We start from the raw sequence: 17,908 nt of genomic DNA, 5'->3' as shown, positions 1-17,908 counted from the left end.
AATCACTACAATTACTACATAATTTAAATTAACATTTCTTTGGATGTTAAACGAGTTTTTTATTTTAAGAAATAAATCTTATTACTCAATTATTTTATTATTAATTTTTTGCATTAAATAAATTTACCGTCCGAGTAAGAATTCCGCGATTAGTTCCAATGTTCCAATCAGCATGTGCAGAGGTCGTTTGAAAACACGTCGTTCCTATTGGTTGGCTCTCGACTGAACCAGACTGAACGAAAGAACGTGCGGAATCGGAACGGTGTCCATCGTCTCTTCTCTGGGTTGCTCTTTCATCTAAAATGGTGAGCGTGGTTTTACGTTATTCAAATCGATTTATTTCATAGCGATCCTAACGATCGGCCGATTTATCGGCGCGGAAAAGATGTCCTGAATTTTCGTAGAACTGTCGTAATTGAATAATATCGGGTGAAAAGAATGCCATTCCGTACGCTACTGACATAATACCGGTGTACAGGTTATAACAATGTTTATGTGTGACACGTTGCAATCATTTATTCCCTGAAGTATATTTATTTCTCATTTATTTGTTCATAGAAAGGATTAAAAATAGCCCTTTATATCGCTCTCCATCGTTAATTCTTTTTTTTCTTTCTTCAATTTGTAATATTGAGTCGGACTACGGTTAAGTTCACTATGCTCCTGCTTGATGTTCACAGACGAAGGGTACATCCAGCTTTGGTAAGCGGCGTAATAAGACGCACACGTTGTGCAGGAGATGTGGACGTAGCTCTTACCACATCCAGAAGTCGCAGTGTGCGCAGTGCGGCTATCCGGCTAAGAAAATGCGTTCCTGTAAGTCGCTGTCGTGCAACCAACGCGACAAGTTTGCACAGAAGACCGCCTGTTATGTTTATACAAATATCGAATATTTAATGTTGGTTCAGGAATATTAATTAGATTTGTATTTGTCGACTTCACAGATAATTGGTCGGTCAAGGCGAAGAGGAGGAAGACCACTGGTACTGGCCGCATGCGTCATCTTAAAATCGTGCGCCGTAAATTCAAGTAAGCTACAAAATGGTTATGTCAAAAATGTAATAACTAACGAACGTTAAAGCAATTGATCTATACATTTTTTAACCATTATTTACAATTATTTTATGCCTTCTGTCTTTTTACACTTTTTTTTTTATTAAATGATGAAAGATATATAAACACATTATCTAATTTTTCCCACAATTCATGATGTATACAACACATATAAACGATTATTTTGTATATATTTATAGAAATGGATTCAGGGAAGGCTTGCCGAAACCCAAAGCTGCTGCGGCTAAGTAATTATCGACATCCTGTCTTATTGTCTAATTAAGTTGTACAATTTTGACTACCAATAAAAAATCTAAAAAATCCGATCACAACATTATAGCATCTCAATAATAATTCCTTGTAATTAAGTAATTCTAACGATCATTGCATTTATCGAACTATTTTCTTCTTTAAAAGTATTTGTAGACAAAGAATTTTATAATATGAAACTATATGAAGTTTTACGAGCACTTATTACACCGAAGCATTGTAATTTCTCTGTAGAATTCCATTCATATGAATGATGATAAAGTTAAGTAAGATAGCTTAAAATTAAGCATACTCTTGTTTGTTATCTTAGTTCCCCTTCCATTTCTTTCTTCTATTGATATATTGAATAGCGTTTACAAACACGTGAGATGAACTTCTGATAAACCTGTGTGTATACGTATCTTTATGTGTTATATCATATCTGACAAGAAAATTTGAAGAAACGTGCGACCGAAAAGATAAGGCGCGTTGTCTATCGTTTGCGCAATCTCCGCGGAATTTTTAATTGCCGGCGACGGCTTTCCATATATTTAGCGGTCCCCCGACCTCGCCAAACAGTACGTTCGATGCAAGATGATAACTCGGGCGATCAGTGCAGCTCCATTGTGCATCTAGGCATCCGCCGATACTCCACCCGAAGACTATCGATCTTCAACCTACCAATTTGAGAGTTATGCCACGCACCAATATTCAGCGAATATTTCGTTTCCATAAGCACCGAAGAATCAAGAAGATTGGCTTGATTAAATAACAGTAAAGAAAGGAAACTCTTAGAAAACGCATTTAATAACGAATTCAAACAGGCGACTCAAACGAAATTTGGTCGAGAAAACGGATATTAATTAACGTTTCTAGTACACACGTATAATTCTTGAGGAATATTTGCAATTACGGATAATTTCTGTTTTTCGACAAATCTATATTGTAATATCAAACGTTAAAACGAATTTTATCACAAAATTTATAATATAATTCTATACAAATGGGCATTCTGCGTCAGCTACTGTTTGGTAAGTCTTTTATTTTTAGTTCCACATTAAAATAATAATAAAATAATAGCCGCTTGATTGTCTGAAATTTATATTTTGGGCTGTGCAGGTAAATATCTATTAGTCACCAACACTGTGAGCTGTGGGTTGATGATGGCAGCGGGAGATGTGATCCAGCAACGCAGCGAACATTGGAAGAAGCATTGTTCTGACAAAAAATACTTTCCGAGCAGTGTCATAGCGGCGTCACCGGAAGATGAAAAGGTGACGGCGATTTCCAGCACATCTGCATACGGACACGATTACATGAGGACCAGGAATATGACGGTTGTAGGACTGGTTCAAGGTCCGTTTCATCACTGTTTCTACACGATTCTTGATAAGGTTTTGCCAGGCAGAAACGCAAAGTCGGTCCTGAAAAAAACATTTCTCGATCAATCGATCGCGAGTCCCACGTGCCTGGGGATATTTTTTGTCGGCCTCGGGATTCTGGAGAGTCGCAAAATTAAGGAGATCTGCGAGGAACTAAAGCTGAAATTCGGCGACACGTGGAAAGTACGTACACGGGATTACATTCCTGTAATCGATATTTCAATAATCGTAGAGAGCGAATTTGTATAACAATTAAAATTCAGAGAAACTGCTATCGAAAGTTTTCTTCTTAAAATATGTATAAATGTATGCAATTTATTAAAATTATTTTGTCAGGTCGACTGCTGTTTCTGGCCTCCAGCGCAATGCATTAATTTTATTTTTGTGCCCCTGCATTATCGAGTACTTTATACGAATGTTATGACGATGGTCTACGATATTTTTCTATCATATATGAAATATGTAAGTTTTGCCTGTGTACGTTTACAATCAGAATGCACGTTAAATTTTGAGCAATCGCAATGAAATAATATAATTACTTATTTTATCCACAGGACGCTCACTTCGAGTGACAGAAATCTCATGGCTAGTCTGAACAAAAGATATGACTGCGTAAATAATAATTGCGAAGTATTCATTGTATATACATACGTTTATTGTTATTAATTATATTGTACGTGACAATGTGAAATAAAATGCTATCGGAAAAAATTTCCAAGTAATATTACCGTATATCTTCCCGTTGCGACGCCTTATCACGATCCGATATCCGATCTATTTGTTCATTTCCACGATTTTTACCAGATGATAAATAAAGACGAGTAATCATCCGTCGCAGTTCCTGTTGTGACATATGCAAAGAATTATTGATAACAATTAAAACTCGGATGTTAAAATATCAAGATACTGCTTTTTATAATTGCAATATTTCACGGTTATTTTCATCGAAGAAATGATATTGTATATGTTCCAACGTTTTGTTATTAATTGCAACTTCGACTGGGCTAATCTCAAATCGTAATTACGTCAAGGTAGAAGAAATTTAGATCCAAGTTCGAATTACGTTATATTATTACGTTCTGCGAGAACGAGACACCTCGTAACGTACGTTGTTAATTTATATCCGAATGAATCAATAAAGAACTCGGAAGTTTATCGGCGTCACTCAAACTCGAATCGTAAATTAATTCGTGGAAGAATGCGCGGCGAGCAATTGCGAAATAACGGCGATCGCGATCGAAATTGATCTGCGGACTCCGGACATGCGACGACGCATATCCACAAAAATGCGTGTCCACAACAATCGCCTTATCGCGTGGAATAATCTCTCATTGAGTTTATTTATTTGCTCGACCGCTTTTGTTTGGCATTTGGCGACAGTAAGATTACACGGTCTTCTAACCAGACGTCGTCACCGATTCGAGCACAAACACGGTTTAATGGCGTAAACACAAACAATAAATTCAATTGTCGCGCGACATAAATAATCGACGAGAATATTTTTTTACGTAAAATACAGAATTTTTCCAACCAGGCCTCGCCGATGCGTCGTTATTCGCCTGATGTTGCACTTCGCCAGTAAGCACTGCACCCTAGAATTGTATAATTAATATATAAACTGTAACACTTAACATTTCTATAAAAAGTAAGGATGTGTGTACATCGCGAGTAGCGCGAGTAATCATAAGTACATCAAGATCTCTATACTTGTTTCGTAAATTTGTTTACGCCATATTATTTTATCTCGGACAAAGACGATCATAATACTTGTCCTATATATGCTCTTTTTATACCTTTGCTTATCTCTCACTTTGTTTTCTGCAATGGTACATAATAAATTGTAGTTTCAAACTTCAATAGATTATCTACGATATCGTCAGTGCGATCGGAAATTTTTCGTCGTGATAACAAAATATCCTTTGTACATATCAGTATTATCTTCCTTGTCTTCTACAGCGTTAATCTGCAACCGTAAAATTTCAAGATTAATTACGTTTAAACATGTCTTTCCGTTAAGCATCAATTTTATATGAGATTCTGGACTCTTGATTTTTATTATTAACGATAACGACTAATCAACTCAATTCTTTTTGTCAAGTGAACGAGAGCACTCCTCAGAACGACTTGGACTTAAACTCTGATTAATAAGTTACTCATCAGCGATTAACTCAAATGATATAATCGCTTGCAACAAGATTTTTATCTAATAAATAATTCGTCATCCCTAATCTAATCTTTCTTCGCGTCAAAAAAATTAACGAATTTGTTTTTGCTAATAAAAAAGTTAATAATTAACTTAATCGGCCGTGTTATTATGTAGATCAACTGACAAATGTCCAGTTGTTAATGCACATAAATTAACTTTTTAATTTCGGTTTAACTTATTTTTACCTTCTTTTAATTCTTTTAGAACTACAAAAAGATAAAAAATTATGCGGTAAGATGGAACATATCTTCTTGCATTCCTAACTGTTCTCAATTAAATTTAAAAAAAAATACTTGGTTTTTAATTTTTTTCTTACTTTAATAAATATATCTATCTAATCAAAAATTTTGATTAACTTTGCGAAAACCTGATTAACATACATACAAATTGTGCAAATTAGAAATTTGCACATGGCTTCCTCATAGAGGAAGCTTTAATAACTTCCGCAAATTTTTGAAGATATCGATCTATTTCTAATTTTATTATATTTTTCAGTCTTTTCTACCCCTATTTCATATTTAACTCTTTTAAATTCGGTTAATTAGACTTATTGTTAGCTTTATATGCGATCAAAATTATGGACCTTTGATCGCGTATAAAGCTGGGTCTAATCAACTAAATCTTAAAAAATTATATATGAAATAGGGGTAGAAAAGATTGAAAAATATAATAAAATTAGAAATAGATCGATATCTCCAAATTTGCGGAAGTTAAAGCATAAACGAACATTTCTATAAAAACTCGAAATTTTATTAAAAAAGAACCGCTTTACCGATCATTGCCAAATTCAATCCCAACCTTCCTTACATGATACTCTATCGATTAAAAAATATAATTCTTTTAAATTCGGTTAATTATACTTAGCTTTATATGCGATCAAAATTATGGACTTTTTTATAGTTTATAATAAAATTAGAAATCGACCGATATCTCCAAATTTGCGAAAGTTAAAGCATAAACAAACATTTCTGCAAAAATTCAAAATATTAAAAAAGAACCTCTTGATTATTAGCAATTTTTATTAATTCTATTATATTCTTCAGTTTTTTCTACCCCTATTTCATATATTATTCGTTAAGATTTGGTTGATTAGTTCTGGAGTTATAGAAATTTCGGCAAATTTGGCACATATACACACACATACATACATACAGACATTTTTTAAAATTGCATTTTTTCGACGTTTTAGAACATTCTGAACACATTCAGAAAAACAAAAAAAAAATTTTTTACGAAAACAAAGCTTCCTCTATGAGGAAGCAAAAATCATTTTAACCGAAATTAAAGTTAATCTACATATTGTTATGGACGAAAATTTGCTTTAGGTAAAATATCTAATTATATAATTCGTTATTTTTCATCTAATCTTTTTAATTTTATCCTTATTAACAGGACAGTACAGCTATTATTATTTGATTAATTACCAATTAATTGTAAGTTAATCGAAATTATCCTTATAGGATATAAATAACGAACTATGAACGAGTGAGAGAGAGAGAGAGAGAGAGAGAGAGAGAGAGAGAGAGAGTGAGAGAGAAAGAGAGAACGAGAGAATGGAAGGAAGGGCGAGAGAGAGAGAAGTGGTGGGGGAAGTCGGAACGGCCGATGATTATTACCTGACTTCAGTATGCTCGAAATTTTGGTTATATCGAGTAGAGATTTATTTATTTCTTGAACGTGCAGATGTCCGAGGCATCGCTTAATTGCGCTTTTCCGTGACGGTATCCGTGGCAAATGAGATCGGCGCGCTCGACGTAGCATGCATCTCCACTCGACAAGTCACCTGAAGGTTCTCCTCGTTTAATTGGCCTACATAACCCCTACAACAATTATGAATTTGCAAACGCTTTTTCAAGACTTCAATCCAAGGTAACTCTCATTCCAAGTCATTCGTCACGATACTTGACTCGGCGACTTGTCACCTTCGTCGCGATTGGCACATTATTCATAAGTGTGGACAGAAATACAGAGCTAATTAATTATATATTCCAGCAAATTTCTGGTGCACACATGCCTGATGATATTCACGTCTCTGTTCGCTCTTCGATTGGACGGCTTCATCGAATGGAGTTATTGGTCGATATTCAGCCCGATATGGTTCTGGAAAGGCATGGTGATCCTGGGAGCGATGGTCGGGAGCTACGTCTGGTGGAGGCATCCCCACGCGAGATTAGAAGGGGATGCCTATGTACATTATAAAGCGATGCTGATTACCCTGGCATTGCACCTAATCTTGTTGATGTTTGAGTTGTTGGTATGCGACAAATTAGAATCTGAGAGACACTTGTGGATACTGGTGTTTATACCCTTGATTTTCATCTCAATAGTATCAATTGCAGTAAGTATAAATTACTTTTTTCAAATTGCTGCAGCAATTGCAGCTGCCAGCATTTTTATCAATGTGTACTATCACCTTTTGATCTCTGTTATGATTCAGGTTTGCATCTGGGCTGTAAAACACGATCGGTCGTTCGAACTGGAACTGTTTTGCGCAGTGAATGTATTACAGTTTATCTTTTTGGCTTTGAGATTGGACGGCTTCATAACGTGGAGCTGGGAAGTTGTGTTCGTGCCGCTTTGGGCACTTCTTTGTTTATCTTTAGTGGCTGTTTTGTACGCGATAGTATTCGCCGCTGTTTTACTGAGAACGCCGCAGATCAATGCCCGCCAGAGGCGGACCTCCTTGCACTCGGCGGTGGCGTATACATTTCTAGTTGTTCCCATTTTAGTGTTCCAGGTATAACTAGCGCATTGTATGCTTCGTTAAATGAGTCATAATCGACTTAATTTTTCCTTTCCTAGTATTATTTAACATAAATTATTCTGTTTCAGGTATTGCTAGCGAATAAATTAGACGGAGATATTTCAATAAATTATATAACAGTGGCAATGCCACTCCTCCTGTCGCACATGACACTTATTTTTATGTCCTTTGGCGCAAAAGGTGGAAATAGATGTGAGAAATAATTTTGTTTTTATTATTTAGTAATAGGATAATGATATATCATTTTTTTTCTCTTGATATAACATATGTATAAGATTATTTCGTTATTAATTTTATTTAGCGTGTAAGAACGATGGAATTTTTGTCTAGGGTGGTTTGGTATCAGAAAAGACTTTTGTCACTTCCTGCTAAGTTTATGTCCATTGCTTCAAGAATATGGTAATATATCGTATCAACCAAGGGACGAGCGAGATCAACCACCATCCGAGCCAATGATTACGGAAAAGAGCGAGAAGCTTATTAAGAAAATCGACCTAATGAAACCTGTTGTGCCTATAATCTCTATAGACATGCCTGACTGATTGGCTCAAAACAGGTATTCGTCACAAAGATGTGTTTAGATAATGTGTTAAGGGGATCCTATAGTGGCGGTAGTTACCGACATTTTTTCATTTTAAGGAATTTTTGAATTGGCTTTACAGAATTGCAAGTTTTTGGTCTAGAATTAAAGTACGCACAAAAATCTACATCGCGTTGTACGATTTCATATCGAGAACAAAAAAAAATTAAAAATTTTACTAATTTGGGCACATACAACTGTCATCTGACGACAATAACAAAATTACTGCAGTTTATATATATATAATGACACCAAGGCGACGTAGGGACAACATGTAGGAACAATATCGTGTAAATAAAACTAAGATTCAACGTCTAGAAAAAAAGATTCCGTAAAATGAAGTTTTATTAAGCAAAAGCACATTTAGGTTGACAGGATAAGCAGTATTGCGTGTAGCGAGAGATGGCGCAGCAATCGAACAAAGACAGATGCCTCTGGTTAGACAAGGACAGACATAGATATATAACATAGAAAACAGGATTAGAAATGTTGACATTACCGACGTCGAGGAAGTTCGGCCTTCGCTATAGGATCCCCTTAAGGCCGAAGAGCAGACTTGCATAACGCATAATGTATAAGGATAAAAAAATGGATTGGTCTATTTCCTTATGCATATATATATGGATCAATCAATTTTCTTATGCATTTTATGCGTTATGCAAAAGTCTGTCCTTCAGTCTTTACATGCAACGACACGTGTAATGCAGATTGACGATGTCTAAAGTTTTTCATTCTGGTATCTTGCAGGGTTAGCTCGGATATTTTTAAATTGTTATTTTTAATGCAACTGACGTATACAGAGGCCAAATATCTACTATAAAATGATCAGGTATACCTTTAAATATTAAATGGAACTAAATACGGATAATTTAAAATAGCTGTATTTGCTTATATTAATTACTTCTCTTTATTCTAGGCCTTATTAAACAAAGAGATCGAATTACACGGATATATATGTCGGCTGGGATACAAGACTGAGCACCTCGCATCTCTCTAGAGTAGCATTGTCAGGACGCGTTAAAAAATGAAGAAAGGAGCGGCTGGATAAATTAGAAAAGTGATATTGCTGTTAATGTTGCTGGACATCGTAATGTTAAATGCCCAATCATTTATTATATAATAATGTAGAAATAATGTATATACAGAGACTGTTATATATCATAATAATATTACGTATGGATAATGAATATTATACGGGTCTACCATACGCGACGACGGTAGACAAGTGCTAGTAACGTTACATTATTTTATATATATATATAAAACATCTAAAAAAAATACTATTATAAACTAATAAAGTTTCTATTTTTTGGTATCAACAGCAACGATCAATTAATTTCTGCGGTACTGCTAATTCAACAGACGAAACGATATTGCACGTAGAATATATCGAGATTATTTCAGATTTTTAGTACTATCCAGCAGTTTTACTGCAAATGTTACAAGCATTATAAACATGAAAGTGAATACGTTGAATTTTTTGTTCGACATTGCAAAATCTCTGTAAGTTATTATGTAATTTGTGAAAAATAGAAAACTACGTCGTGAATATTTTATTTCGTCATGTATCCTGTTACGGCTGTAAATTACGTTGAAACCTCTTTTTCACTTCTCAGGAGATTACCACAATGGTACGTACTCTGGTATCCACGTTCGACCAAGGAGCGAAGATAAGTTCGTCGACACTTTAGCGATATCGAGGTCCGCATCTTCTATCAGCGATGTTTCCGAAACATACAGTACCTGCAGACGATGTGCGCACAACGCAACGAATTTCGCTAACCCAGAACAACTATAAGAGTGAAAAAATTGTTATTATTTCTTATTAATATTCTGTTGGAAGGGTGATTGATGTCTTTGACATATATCACTGCCGCCTGCCGCACTACAGTACTGAAATATGTATCAATAACGAGATATTTTTGCAAATTACCCAAATTGATGATGCGAAATTAAACATTAGTGTTAAACAAAGTAAAGACGATAATTTCTTTAGTTTTCAAATTGCGTATCTTCATGAAAGCATTGAAACTTAAATTTGCAATATTTTTGAGTTTTCTCAATATTGAATTAGGGCAGCGATGTATATATATGTTGCATCTTTATATTCACATACGTAATTTCGCAATCGCCCAAACCGACGGCGCTAAGCCGCGGGCAGTTCTTGGCCACGGAAATCAGGAATCGATCAATCGGACCACATCCATAAGCGGCGATAACTAATTCAATCAATTGTGGATATTGCTTGCTTATCCGTGACATTGTCGACTCTGATGTTTCGTCACCAAGGTACAAATGCGTTACGGGGATGTGCGACGTGAAGAGTAATTTTTTATCATCGTCGTCGGTCATGTAAGATAGTCTAACGAAAAATAGAAGATTAGCTGTAGCTTACTTTGACTTCCATTCACATCGCGTGGGTATTGTAATAATCACACGCGACCAAAGATTATTGGTTTATTTTTACTTACAGCGCGAGATTTATGTCGGGCAAACGATTTGAAAACGCGGACCACGCTTTGTCGCTGACACATGGAAGAGGCTTCGCTTCCGGATGTGCCTCCACTCGTAGAGTTTCCAAGTGAATTTGCTTTACCGAGCACAAAGCTGAGAGCAGCTCGTCGCTCAGCAAAGCATACGATAAAGATAATTCGCGAAGCCATCGACAATAATCGGCCAAAGCGAGAATGCCTAAAATAACGAGTTTGTAGCGTATGTACGTGCAATTTACGAAATCGCAAACTTAACTTTTTATTCGTTGCTATCGGTGACACCATATGCGGTCTTCGAATTACCTTCGGGCAATAGTCGCGGAAATCCTTTAACTCGCATAAGATGCAACGTTCTGGGATCGTCGTTATTCCAACGATGATTCTTCCTGCGTTTGACATTCTTAGTCTTGGAGATCGTTACTGCGGATTTAAAATGCTCATCGATCTCGAGCTTCGCCGTGCTTGTCACCGCAAACATTTGCGACAGTTGAAATGTTTAGTTTCGCATCACTCTTTCAAACTGACTCGGTGAAAATTTTGCCGACTAAAACAGTACAATGCGAAAATTCAGTGAGTATTTCACTCAATTTTCTCATCTTATTTTACAGAATTGAGCAATTTAGTTTCTGAGAAGCTCATATATTTTACTTTTTTTTAACTTTTAAGCTTTTTCACTGTTCCCGGCATTTAATATCACTCTAATTGAATTGCTCTATTATTAACTGCTGAATGCGGCGTAAACTTATAACTGTTGCGCGTATTTTTCTGGATTTCAATGGTAATACACTGATTCCGTTTAAGAGAATACGTTAATTAACACGTTCAATCTTACGCGGTATTCGAACATTCTACCGTGATGAGAGAAGCTCTGGACACTGCTGCAAAAGTATTCGCGCGATGGTCTCGATAATAAACCGAAGATATGCTCTTTCGTTCTGCGGCGAATCACGGTCCCTGGTCTAGCTCGACTCACCGAGATAGGTGCTAGGAAAAAGCGAAAGGAGTTTACGGAAGTGGGGACTAGGGCATACACGCGAGGAACGTTAAGTAAAAGTAAAGTCGCGAAGAAAAGGGTCAAGGACTTCGAGATTGCAGATATTATTCGCGCACTGCTCACGTGTATCACATAAAAAGAAAAGATCTTTCACATGAGGCTACAACGGGGAAAACGTGATAAACGTGATAAACGGGGAAAACGTGATCCAAGATAAGTTTATCACGTTCTTCCTCTGGATTCTTTCAAATAATTACTTCGATGGAGAAAATATTGAAATAAAGACTACAATAAAGTTTTCATTTGGTTTGCAATGTTTGCATATTTCTTGACTATAATATGGAATCTAATGTTAATCACGCGATAATCGTAAAATCTTACATAATAGCTAATCACCTGCAAAATATTATATCAAACGGTTAAAGCAATAATTTCTTTTAATCCAGGATAGACACGTCGAATCGATGAAGTTTCTTAAATGCAATGATAATTTTTTGAACATTACCATCGAACTGGTGACCGTTTATTTATTTATTTAGTTATTAATGACTCGCACGTGACGTTCCTTTCACTAATAGTAAGACGTCCACGTGCCAGCAAGCTCACGTGTATGGACCGTTCGTGCCCCTTCACATCTTTCCGACATTCGTGAAGGCCGCACTCCCAGTCAGTTATATTAATATATATTAGTATCGTTTTGCTCGGAAGTTATATAAATTTAAACGTTTTTTTTTTCTTTTAATAAATTTATCTTAATTTTCTGTACAGTGTATAATTAACACTACATGTTTACTGTATGTGTCATTATATAGTTAATGTCTAAAAATATATAAAAACAATTCTCTCTGTTTCTCTCATATTACTTGAAAATAAAAAATTTAAGATTTGATTTCGCTTTCATCTTCGAATCCTGCCACAGGCCATTTTTTCAAATGATCTTTCAGGACGAAGGGGAAGAGAGACAATACTTTGAAACAATTGCCCATTTTATCGTCATCGGTTATCATACGATATCCCGATTCAATTTGTTCTTTTTCAACGCTAGTTGCGTTCTGTAAAATCATTTTTAACCGTAAATCAATGCCGAGGCTTTTCAAGAATTTTCTCTGCGTCACCGGACCAAACACGATTAATCTATCATCTTTTTGTGCAATCTCTTTCATTAGTAAAAAGTCAACATCCGCAGTCAGATCCGCGGTTCCTGGGTTTAACAAGGGATCATGTAACTTATGTTGGCGGAATGCGCGAAATGTATCAGTCTTTTCCCTCTCGTGGCCATAATCAATCACCAGCGCAAATCCTCCGTGTTCCCATAAAAATTGGGACATGTGGTCTACTATTACGGAACACTGTGGACTCATTTCCACATGATCCCTTTTCTCATGCGGCTGAAAGAAATCGCTTTCATTAAGGGGATGCTAAAGCTGTCTGTAATACCTACACTCGTTTTTAACAATATTTGCTTCGTATAAAAATTCTACATAATTGATGTTACAAAATGAGGATGCAGGTCCATTCAGTAGACATCAAGGAATATCATACCGTTTGTAGAATTAGGCTGAGACTCTAAACAAAAAAGTTAAACGAAAAGTACGATAATGAACTTTTTTGTTTGGAGTCAGCCTAATTCTACAAACGGTATGATATTCCTTGATGTCTACTGAATGGACCTGCACCCTCATTTTGTAACATCAAGTTGTAGAATTTTTATACAAAGCAAATATTGTTAAAAACGAGTGTAGGTATTACAGACAGCTTAGGATCACCTTAATCCACTATCTAAAACTTGAACGCTACATAGCATTGCAAATAAATGCTTACAGATAGGTACACTTTACAAGCAGCCGTTGGCACCTGCGAAAGTACATATCGAAATCTCTCTTCCTGCGATTCCTGCACTATATCTATTAAGACTTCCCTCCAACCTTTGTCAGTTTTCTATAATCAAACGTTACTCTTGTTTTAACATAATTTTTAAATTATCCTTTTTGTATCTTTTATACATCAATATCGAAGTTTCGACATTTCTGTACCTGGAACTTGTGTATTGGGAGAGCATCAAAAAATTCCTGCGCTACAAATACACTGAACTTTCCAGGAACGTCGTTGATAGAATAATACCAATATATATTTACTCCTTCTCTCGTAACACCCTCTTTATAATGAGTGACAGAATTCTTTTGGTCTTCATTGACTCTTGGCTCAATATCTCTGCTTTCTGTGCACAATTTCTCTGCTTGAATCGCAGCCAAAACAGGGCTAATTTCTACCAGATGAATCGATATTTTATTTGAGAGATTTAGTTTCTTGAACACCTGAAATAAGCGACGTTTTATCATTTTCACGCTTGTATGTTTGATTTGCGAACAACAGCATATTAAAAGTATACCCGTATGATATCACTGATCAAGGTACCTCTTCCTGGACCTAGTTCCACGAGTTGAATAGAATCCCTGCTAATTTTTCTCCATTCGCTGATTATCCAAATTGCTACAATCTATTAACGATGATTAATATACAAGCTATTTCCGGGCAATTAATTTCCTGACAAGCTCCAGACAAATAATCGTAAATGATAAGAGGAAGAGATAGATTTCAAATTCTTAGCAAGAACATCAACGTAACGCCAATTTTATAATCTTTTATGAAGTCGTCGACGTAATTAATATATCAGATAATGGATCGCATTCAACTCGAGAATGAGAGAGTTACATACTTCTCCAAAAAGTTGACTGATTTCTGGAGAAGTTGTGAAATCGCCTCTTTGCCCGAAAACGTCTCTAGTTGTGTAATAACCCGCAGTAGGATGGATCAAGATCTCCTTCATGTATTCGGCGAGCGTTATGGGACCGCACGCCAATATTTTTGCATATAATTGACGATACAGATCCGTTTTCTTTTCTAAGCTGCGCGACGAGCATCTTATTTGCGATAAACGAGAAAAAGTTCGCGCTAATCGAAACAGCCTAATCATGTTAAATACTTGCGCTTTATGTAGAAATAAATATATATTTACAATAATTATAAATTATTTATATAACTACAATTCGTGAAACTGTGCAATAATTGATTTTTATATGAAAATTATTTTCATATAAATTAATCACAACCTCTTTGGGCGATATAGGTTAGATTTAGGTTAGATTTATTGGTTAGGTTAGTTTGTTAGGTTTTCCATGAACTGGCCCATGAAGTAAGGAATAACGATAGAAAGTAGAACTTGAAAAGAATTTGATTATCGAGCAATTATCGAGAGAGCTTTGTTACCGGTTGAGTGTCAATATGGCGCACTTCTAGCAGTACAGGCGTGTATGAGTGCAAAAAATCCAGATATACGTGCACATGTGGCGTAGGCGTAAAGCTGTGTTATTTTACTTGATTCAAATTTTTTACATCTTTTAAACATAATTTTTAAAAGTGCGTGATCTATTTTTGGCAAATGGATATCGGAGAACTTTTATCTTATAAGGTGCGTATTGGAATTATTCTGCAGCGGCTTGTATAATTTATATTTATCTCGAAATAGTAATATATATTTTGTTTCATTTAACCTCTCACTTATGTGTCATGACTTTTGATTTATCGGGAATTTTCATCGTGAAATTGAAAATTTCACGATTTGCTCTTCCGTTCGTTACAAATAACGGCGATAATGATAATTAAACGATGGTAATGTGTACAGCCCCCAAACACACCGAAACGACCGACAGCGGGAGAGGAAGACGACGACGATGAATGGGAGAGCGTGAAGAAGCCAAAGAAGGTGATAAAGACCCCGTATCATGCACGTCAACGACAGCCTAAGGAGCTCGATGTCGTACCGTCCAGGAACGATGAACCTGCTACACCTGTCAGAGCTGCTTTGCCCTCGCCAGCTAACGACGTGGTCGAACCGCAACTAACGGAGAAGGAAAAGCAAGATATATTGAAGTATGTGGAAACCGAGGCGCCTGAAGTCGAAGCGTTGGATGAAGCGACGCTCAAACGTATGATTCTTCTATTCGAGAAGAGAGCTCTGAGGAATCAGGAGATGAGAGTCAAATTCCCAGATCAACCGGAGAAGTATGTGAATACGTAGAAGCTAAATGTCGGATTGACAAAATCTCAATGTATAATTGTTTTCGGTTTCTTTTTGGCCTTTTGCAGGTTCATGGAATCCGAAGTAGAACTGCACGAAACTCTGCAAGAGCTTCATATTGTGGCAACCAATCCAGATTTGTATCAGTTAATGGTAGAGTTAGGCGCCGTACCTTCATTGCTAGAATTGTTGTCTCATGAAAATACTGATGTAGCAGTTGGCGTGGTAGATCTTCTGCAGGAATTGACTGACGTAGATATATTACACGAAAGTCAAGAAGGCGCGGATACACTTATCGATGCTTTGTTGGAGCAACAAGTTTGCGCTCTCCTAGTACAAAATCTCGAGAGGCTTGATGAAACAGTGAAAGAGGAGAGCGACGGTGTTTTTAACACACTTGGTAATTACTTAATAAACGTGTATATCGTTTATCTTTCTGCAAAATAATGTTTCTACTAGATTAACTCAACGACGGTTTTGATTTCCAGCCATTTTTGAGAATCTACTGGAATTTAGACCAGACCTATGCGCGGATGCGGGAAAGCAGGGTCTGATGCAATGGTTGTTACGTCGAGTTAAAACTAAAACGCCTTTTGACGCGAACAAACTTTACGCCAGTGAACTCCTGTCTATACTTTTGCAGCATACGCCAGAAAATAGACTCCTTTTAGGTGACTTGGATGGAATTGATGTTTTACTACAACAATTAGCTGTATGTATTTGTATGTTTCTAAGCCCTTGCATATATATATAACATTACCAAGCTCTTGAATTATCTTAAAACCGATTATTTACAGTATTATAAGAGACACGATCCGCAGACTGCAGAGGAACAAGAGATGATGGAAAATTTGTTTAACGTTTTGTGCTCAAGCTTAATGGCTACTGTAAATCGAGATAGATTTCTGCGTGGCGAAGGTCTCCAACTTATGAACTTAATGTTACGAGAAAAAAAGATGTCACGGAATGGATCTCTCAAAGTGGGTTTATTCGCAACAGACTTTGTTGGATTTGTATAAATTACTACAGTAAAATTATAGGTTTTAGATCACGCTATGAATGGCCCGGACGGAAAAGATAACTGCAGCAAATTTGTAGATATTCTTGGATTGCGAACTATATTTCCTCTGTTTATGAAAACTCCAACAAAAAATAGAAAAAGAATGCTTACTGCAGAAGAGCATGAAGGTATGGCCTCGATATATCTATTAATATTAGTAAGCAAAATTCCAACTTATTTAACTGTTTATAGCGAAATAATAAATAATTAATTTTGTAGAACACGTGATTTCAATCATAGCAAGCATGTTAAAGAACTGTAAAGGACAACAGCGTCAAAGATTACTTAGTAAGTTTACGGAGAATGATTATGAGAAAGTGGACAGATTAATGGAATTACATTTCAAGTATCTTGAAAAGGTAGAAGAAGTGGAAAAGAATGGGAAGGTACGTGCACAATGAAAAACATTTAACAGAGACATCTAAAAATGAAGATATATAAAAATGTACGCTCTCTTTTTATTTTTATCATAAGGACGATGAAGACGAAGAAGAATCGTACTTGAGAAGATTAGACGGCGGGTTATTTATATTACAGTTAGTAGATTATGTACTTTTAGAAGCTTGCACTGGTTGTCCGCCTGCAGTCAAGCAACGAGTGACAAGAATCTTGGCGCAGAGAAGAGCATCCCTTAAAACAATTCGCCACATCATGAGAGGTAAATTATGAATAGTATAAAACCTATCTACATATTTAATCGTATTAACAATGTATTCATTCACATGTTTTTTGTTTCAAAACCAGAATACGCCGGTAATTTAGGAGATGCCGGTGATACGGAATGGAAAGAAGCAGAGCAACAACATATCTTACAATTAATTGATAAATTTTGATATGTATTTTCTGTATTATTAAAATATATTGTTATAACATAAGACTCAATAACTTTATATTATTATGTAATGTACAATATAATAAACATACCATTATAGAAGTATGAGTATATAAAAAAATGTGTTAAATAACTACTGTCGTTAGGTTGAGACAGGCTAATACACTCTGAGTGCAATTTTCAGTATTGTTAATTATATTGCATCACGAAATTATGTA

The 17,908-nt window shown here is 35.9% G+C and overlaps 5 protein-coding genes and 1 long non-coding RNA gene across 13 annotated transcripts; 4 read left to right on the top strand and 2 right to left on the bottom strand.

Moving 5' to 3' along the window:
- The first annotated feature begins 222 nt into the window (after positions 1-222).
- On the top strand, positions 223-1,387 carry LOC112461923 (60S ribosomal protein L37). The gene is made up of 4 exons (XM_025027363.1): positions 223-305; positions 681-816; positions 945-1,029; positions 1,254-1,387. Exons 1-4 carry the CDS (start codon positions 303-305, stop codon positions 1,303-1,305), a joined length of 276 nt encoding a protein of 91 aa, XP_024883131.1. The 5' UTR covers positions 223-302; the 3' UTR covers positions 1,306-1,387.
- A 482-nt stretch (positions 1,388-1,869) lies between these two features.
- On the top strand, positions 1,870-3,373 carry LOC112461922 (mpv17-like protein 2). Its single transcript, XM_025027362.1, has 4 exons — positions 1,870-2,333; positions 2,422-2,867; positions 3,021-3,146; positions 3,239-3,373. Exons 1-4 carry the CDS (start codon positions 2,306-2,308, stop codon positions 3,254-3,256), a joined length of 618 nt encoding a protein of 205 aa, XP_024883130.1. The 5' UTR covers positions 1,870-2,305; the 3' UTR covers positions 3,257-3,373.
- Positions 3,368-6,594, bottom strand: LOC112461924. Of its 2 annotated transcripts, XR_003041606.1 has the most exons (4): positions 6,507-6,594; positions 4,478-4,647; positions 4,216-4,276; positions 3,368-3,525 (listed from the first exon to the last, which is right to left on the bottom strand). It is a non-coding gene; the product is annotated as an uncharacterized LOC112461924 (long non-coding RNA). The 2 variants fall into 2 exon arrangements; XR_003041605.1 differs by having other exon boundaries at positions 3,368-4,276.
- On the top strand, positions 6,480-9,717 carry LOC112461920 (transmembrane protein 185A-like). Of its 2 annotated transcripts, none has more exons than XM_025027361.1 (7): positions 6,480-6,759; positions 6,883-7,228; positions 7,328-7,627; positions 7,723-7,846; positions 8,027-8,210; positions 8,982-9,063; positions 9,151-9,717. In XM_025027361.1, exons 1-5 carry the CDS (start codon positions 6,722-6,724, stop codon positions 8,194-8,196), a joined length of 978 nt encoding a protein of 325 aa, XP_024883129.1. In that variant the 5' UTR covers positions 6,480-6,721; the 3' UTR covers positions 8,197-8,210; positions 8,982-9,063; positions 9,151-9,717. The 2 variants fall into 2 exon arrangements, with proteins under 2 accessions (XP_024883129.1, XP_024883128.1); XM_025027360.1 differs by having other exon boundaries at positions 7,985-8,210.
- Positions 9,718-9,721: 4 nt separating this feature from the next.
- LOC112461919 (protein arginine methyltransferase NDUFAF7 homolog, mitochondrial-like) lies at positions 9,722-14,943 on the bottom strand. 6 transcript variants are annotated; one of them, XM_025027355.1, is made up of 5 exons: positions 13,542-13,629; positions 11,030-11,270; positions 10,706-10,925; positions 10,351-10,596; positions 9,722-10,026 (listed from the first exon to the last, which is right to left on the bottom strand). In XM_025027355.1, exons 2-5 carry the CDS (start codon positions 11,202-11,204, stop codon positions 9,855-9,857), a joined length of 813 nt encoding a protein of 270 aa, XP_024883123.1. In that variant the 5' UTR covers positions 11,205-11,270; positions 13,542-13,629; the 3' UTR covers positions 9,722-9,854. The 6 variants fall into 6 exon arrangements, with proteins under 6 accessions (XP_024883123.1, XP_024883124.1, XP_024883125.1 ...); XM_025027356.1 differs by lacking the exon at positions 13,542-13,629 and adding an exon at positions 11,559-12,601; XM_025027357.1 differs by lacking the exon at positions 13,542-13,629 and adding an exon at positions 11,579-12,601.
- Positions 14,944-15,062: 119 nt separating this feature from the next.
- LOC112461918 (beta-catenin-like protein 1) lies at positions 15,063-17,741 on the top strand. Its single transcript, XM_025027353.1, has 9 exons — positions 15,063-15,189; positions 15,403-15,782; positions 15,867-16,198; positions 16,287-16,510; positions 16,596-16,778; positions 16,839-16,986; positions 17,078-17,244; positions 17,333-17,516; positions 17,603-17,741. Exons 1-9 carry the CDS (start codon positions 15,160-15,162, stop codon positions 17,689-17,691), a joined length of 1,737 nt encoding a protein of 578 aa, XP_024883121.1. The 5' UTR covers positions 15,063-15,159; the 3' UTR covers positions 17,692-17,741.
- Positions 17,742-17,908: the final 167 nt, after the last annotated feature.

This window comes from Temnothorax curvispinosus, unplaced genomic scaffold, assembly GCF_003070985.1.
Source record: "Temnothorax curvispinosus isolate PA1 unplaced genomic scaffold, ASM307098v1 QBEX01011887.1, whole genome shotgun sequence".
Classification (NCBI taxonomy): Eukaryota; Metazoa; Arthropoda; class Insecta; order Hymenoptera; family Formicidae; genus Temnothorax; species Temnothorax curvispinosus.
The sequence above is the reverse complement of the archived record's forward strand: the minus strand, read 5'-3'. Positions and strand labels throughout refer to the sequence as shown.

Excerpts from the sequence above, each read along its gene's own strand:
- LOC112461923 (XM_025027363.1), top strand. Across the intron at positions 817-944 it reads GGCTAAGAAAATGCGTTCCT|ATAATTGGTCGGTCAAGGCG; the intron begins GTAAGTCGCTGT and ends TCGACTTCACAG. Across the intron at positions 1,030-1,253 it reads ATCGTGCGCCGTAAATTCAA|AAATGGATTCAGGGAAGGCT; the intron begins GTAAGCTACAAA and ends ATATATTTATAG.
- LOC112461922 (XM_025027362.1), top strand. The coding sequence starts at position 2,306 with ATGGGCATTCTGCGTCAGCTACTGTTTG. Across the intron at positions 2,334-2,421 it reads TCTGCGTCAGCTACTGTTTG|GTAAATATCTATTAGTCACC; the intron begins GTAAGTCTTTTA and ends TGGGCTGTGCAG. Across the intron at positions 2,868-3,020 it reads AATTCGGCGACACGTGGAAA|GTCGACTGCTGTTTCTGGCC; the intron begins GTACGTACACGG and ends TTATTTTGTCAG.
- LOC112461920 (XM_025027360.1), top strand. The coding sequence starts at position 6,722 with ATGAATTTGCAAACGCTTTTTCAAGACTTCAATCCAAG. Across the intron at positions 7,229-7,327 it reads TCTCAATAGTATCAATTGCA|GTTTGCATCTGGGCTGTAAA; the intron begins GTAAGTATAAAT and ends GTTATGATTCAG. Across the intron at positions 7,847-7,984 it reads CGCAAAAGGTGGAAATAGAT|GGTGGTTTGGTATCAGAAAA; the intron begins GTGAGAAATAAT and ends ATTTTTGTCTAG.
- LOC112461919 (XM_025027354.1), bottom strand. The coding sequence starts at position 14,694 with ATGATTAGGCTGTTTCGATTAGCGCGAACTTTTTCTCGTTTATCGCAA. Across the intron at positions 14,218-14,436 it reads TCAGTCAACTTTTTGGAGAA|ATTGTAGCAATTTGGATAAT; the intron begins GTATGTAACTCT and ends CATCGTTAATAG. Across the intron at positions 13,659-13,753 it reads TCCCAATACACAAGTTCCAG|AAAACTGACAAAGGTTGGAG; the intron begins GTACAGAAATGT and ends GTTTGATTATAG.
- LOC112461918 (XM_025027353.1), top strand. The coding sequence starts at position 15,160 with ATGGATATCGGAGAACTTTTATCTTATAAG. Across the intron at positions 15,190-15,402 it reads GAGAACTTTTATCTTATAAG|CCCCCAAACACACCGAAACG; the intron begins GTGCGTATTGGA and ends TAATGTGTACAG. Across the intron at positions 16,511-16,595 it reads TTTTACTACAACAATTAGCT|TATTATAAGAGACACGATCC; the intron begins GTATGTATTTGT and ends GATTATTTACAG.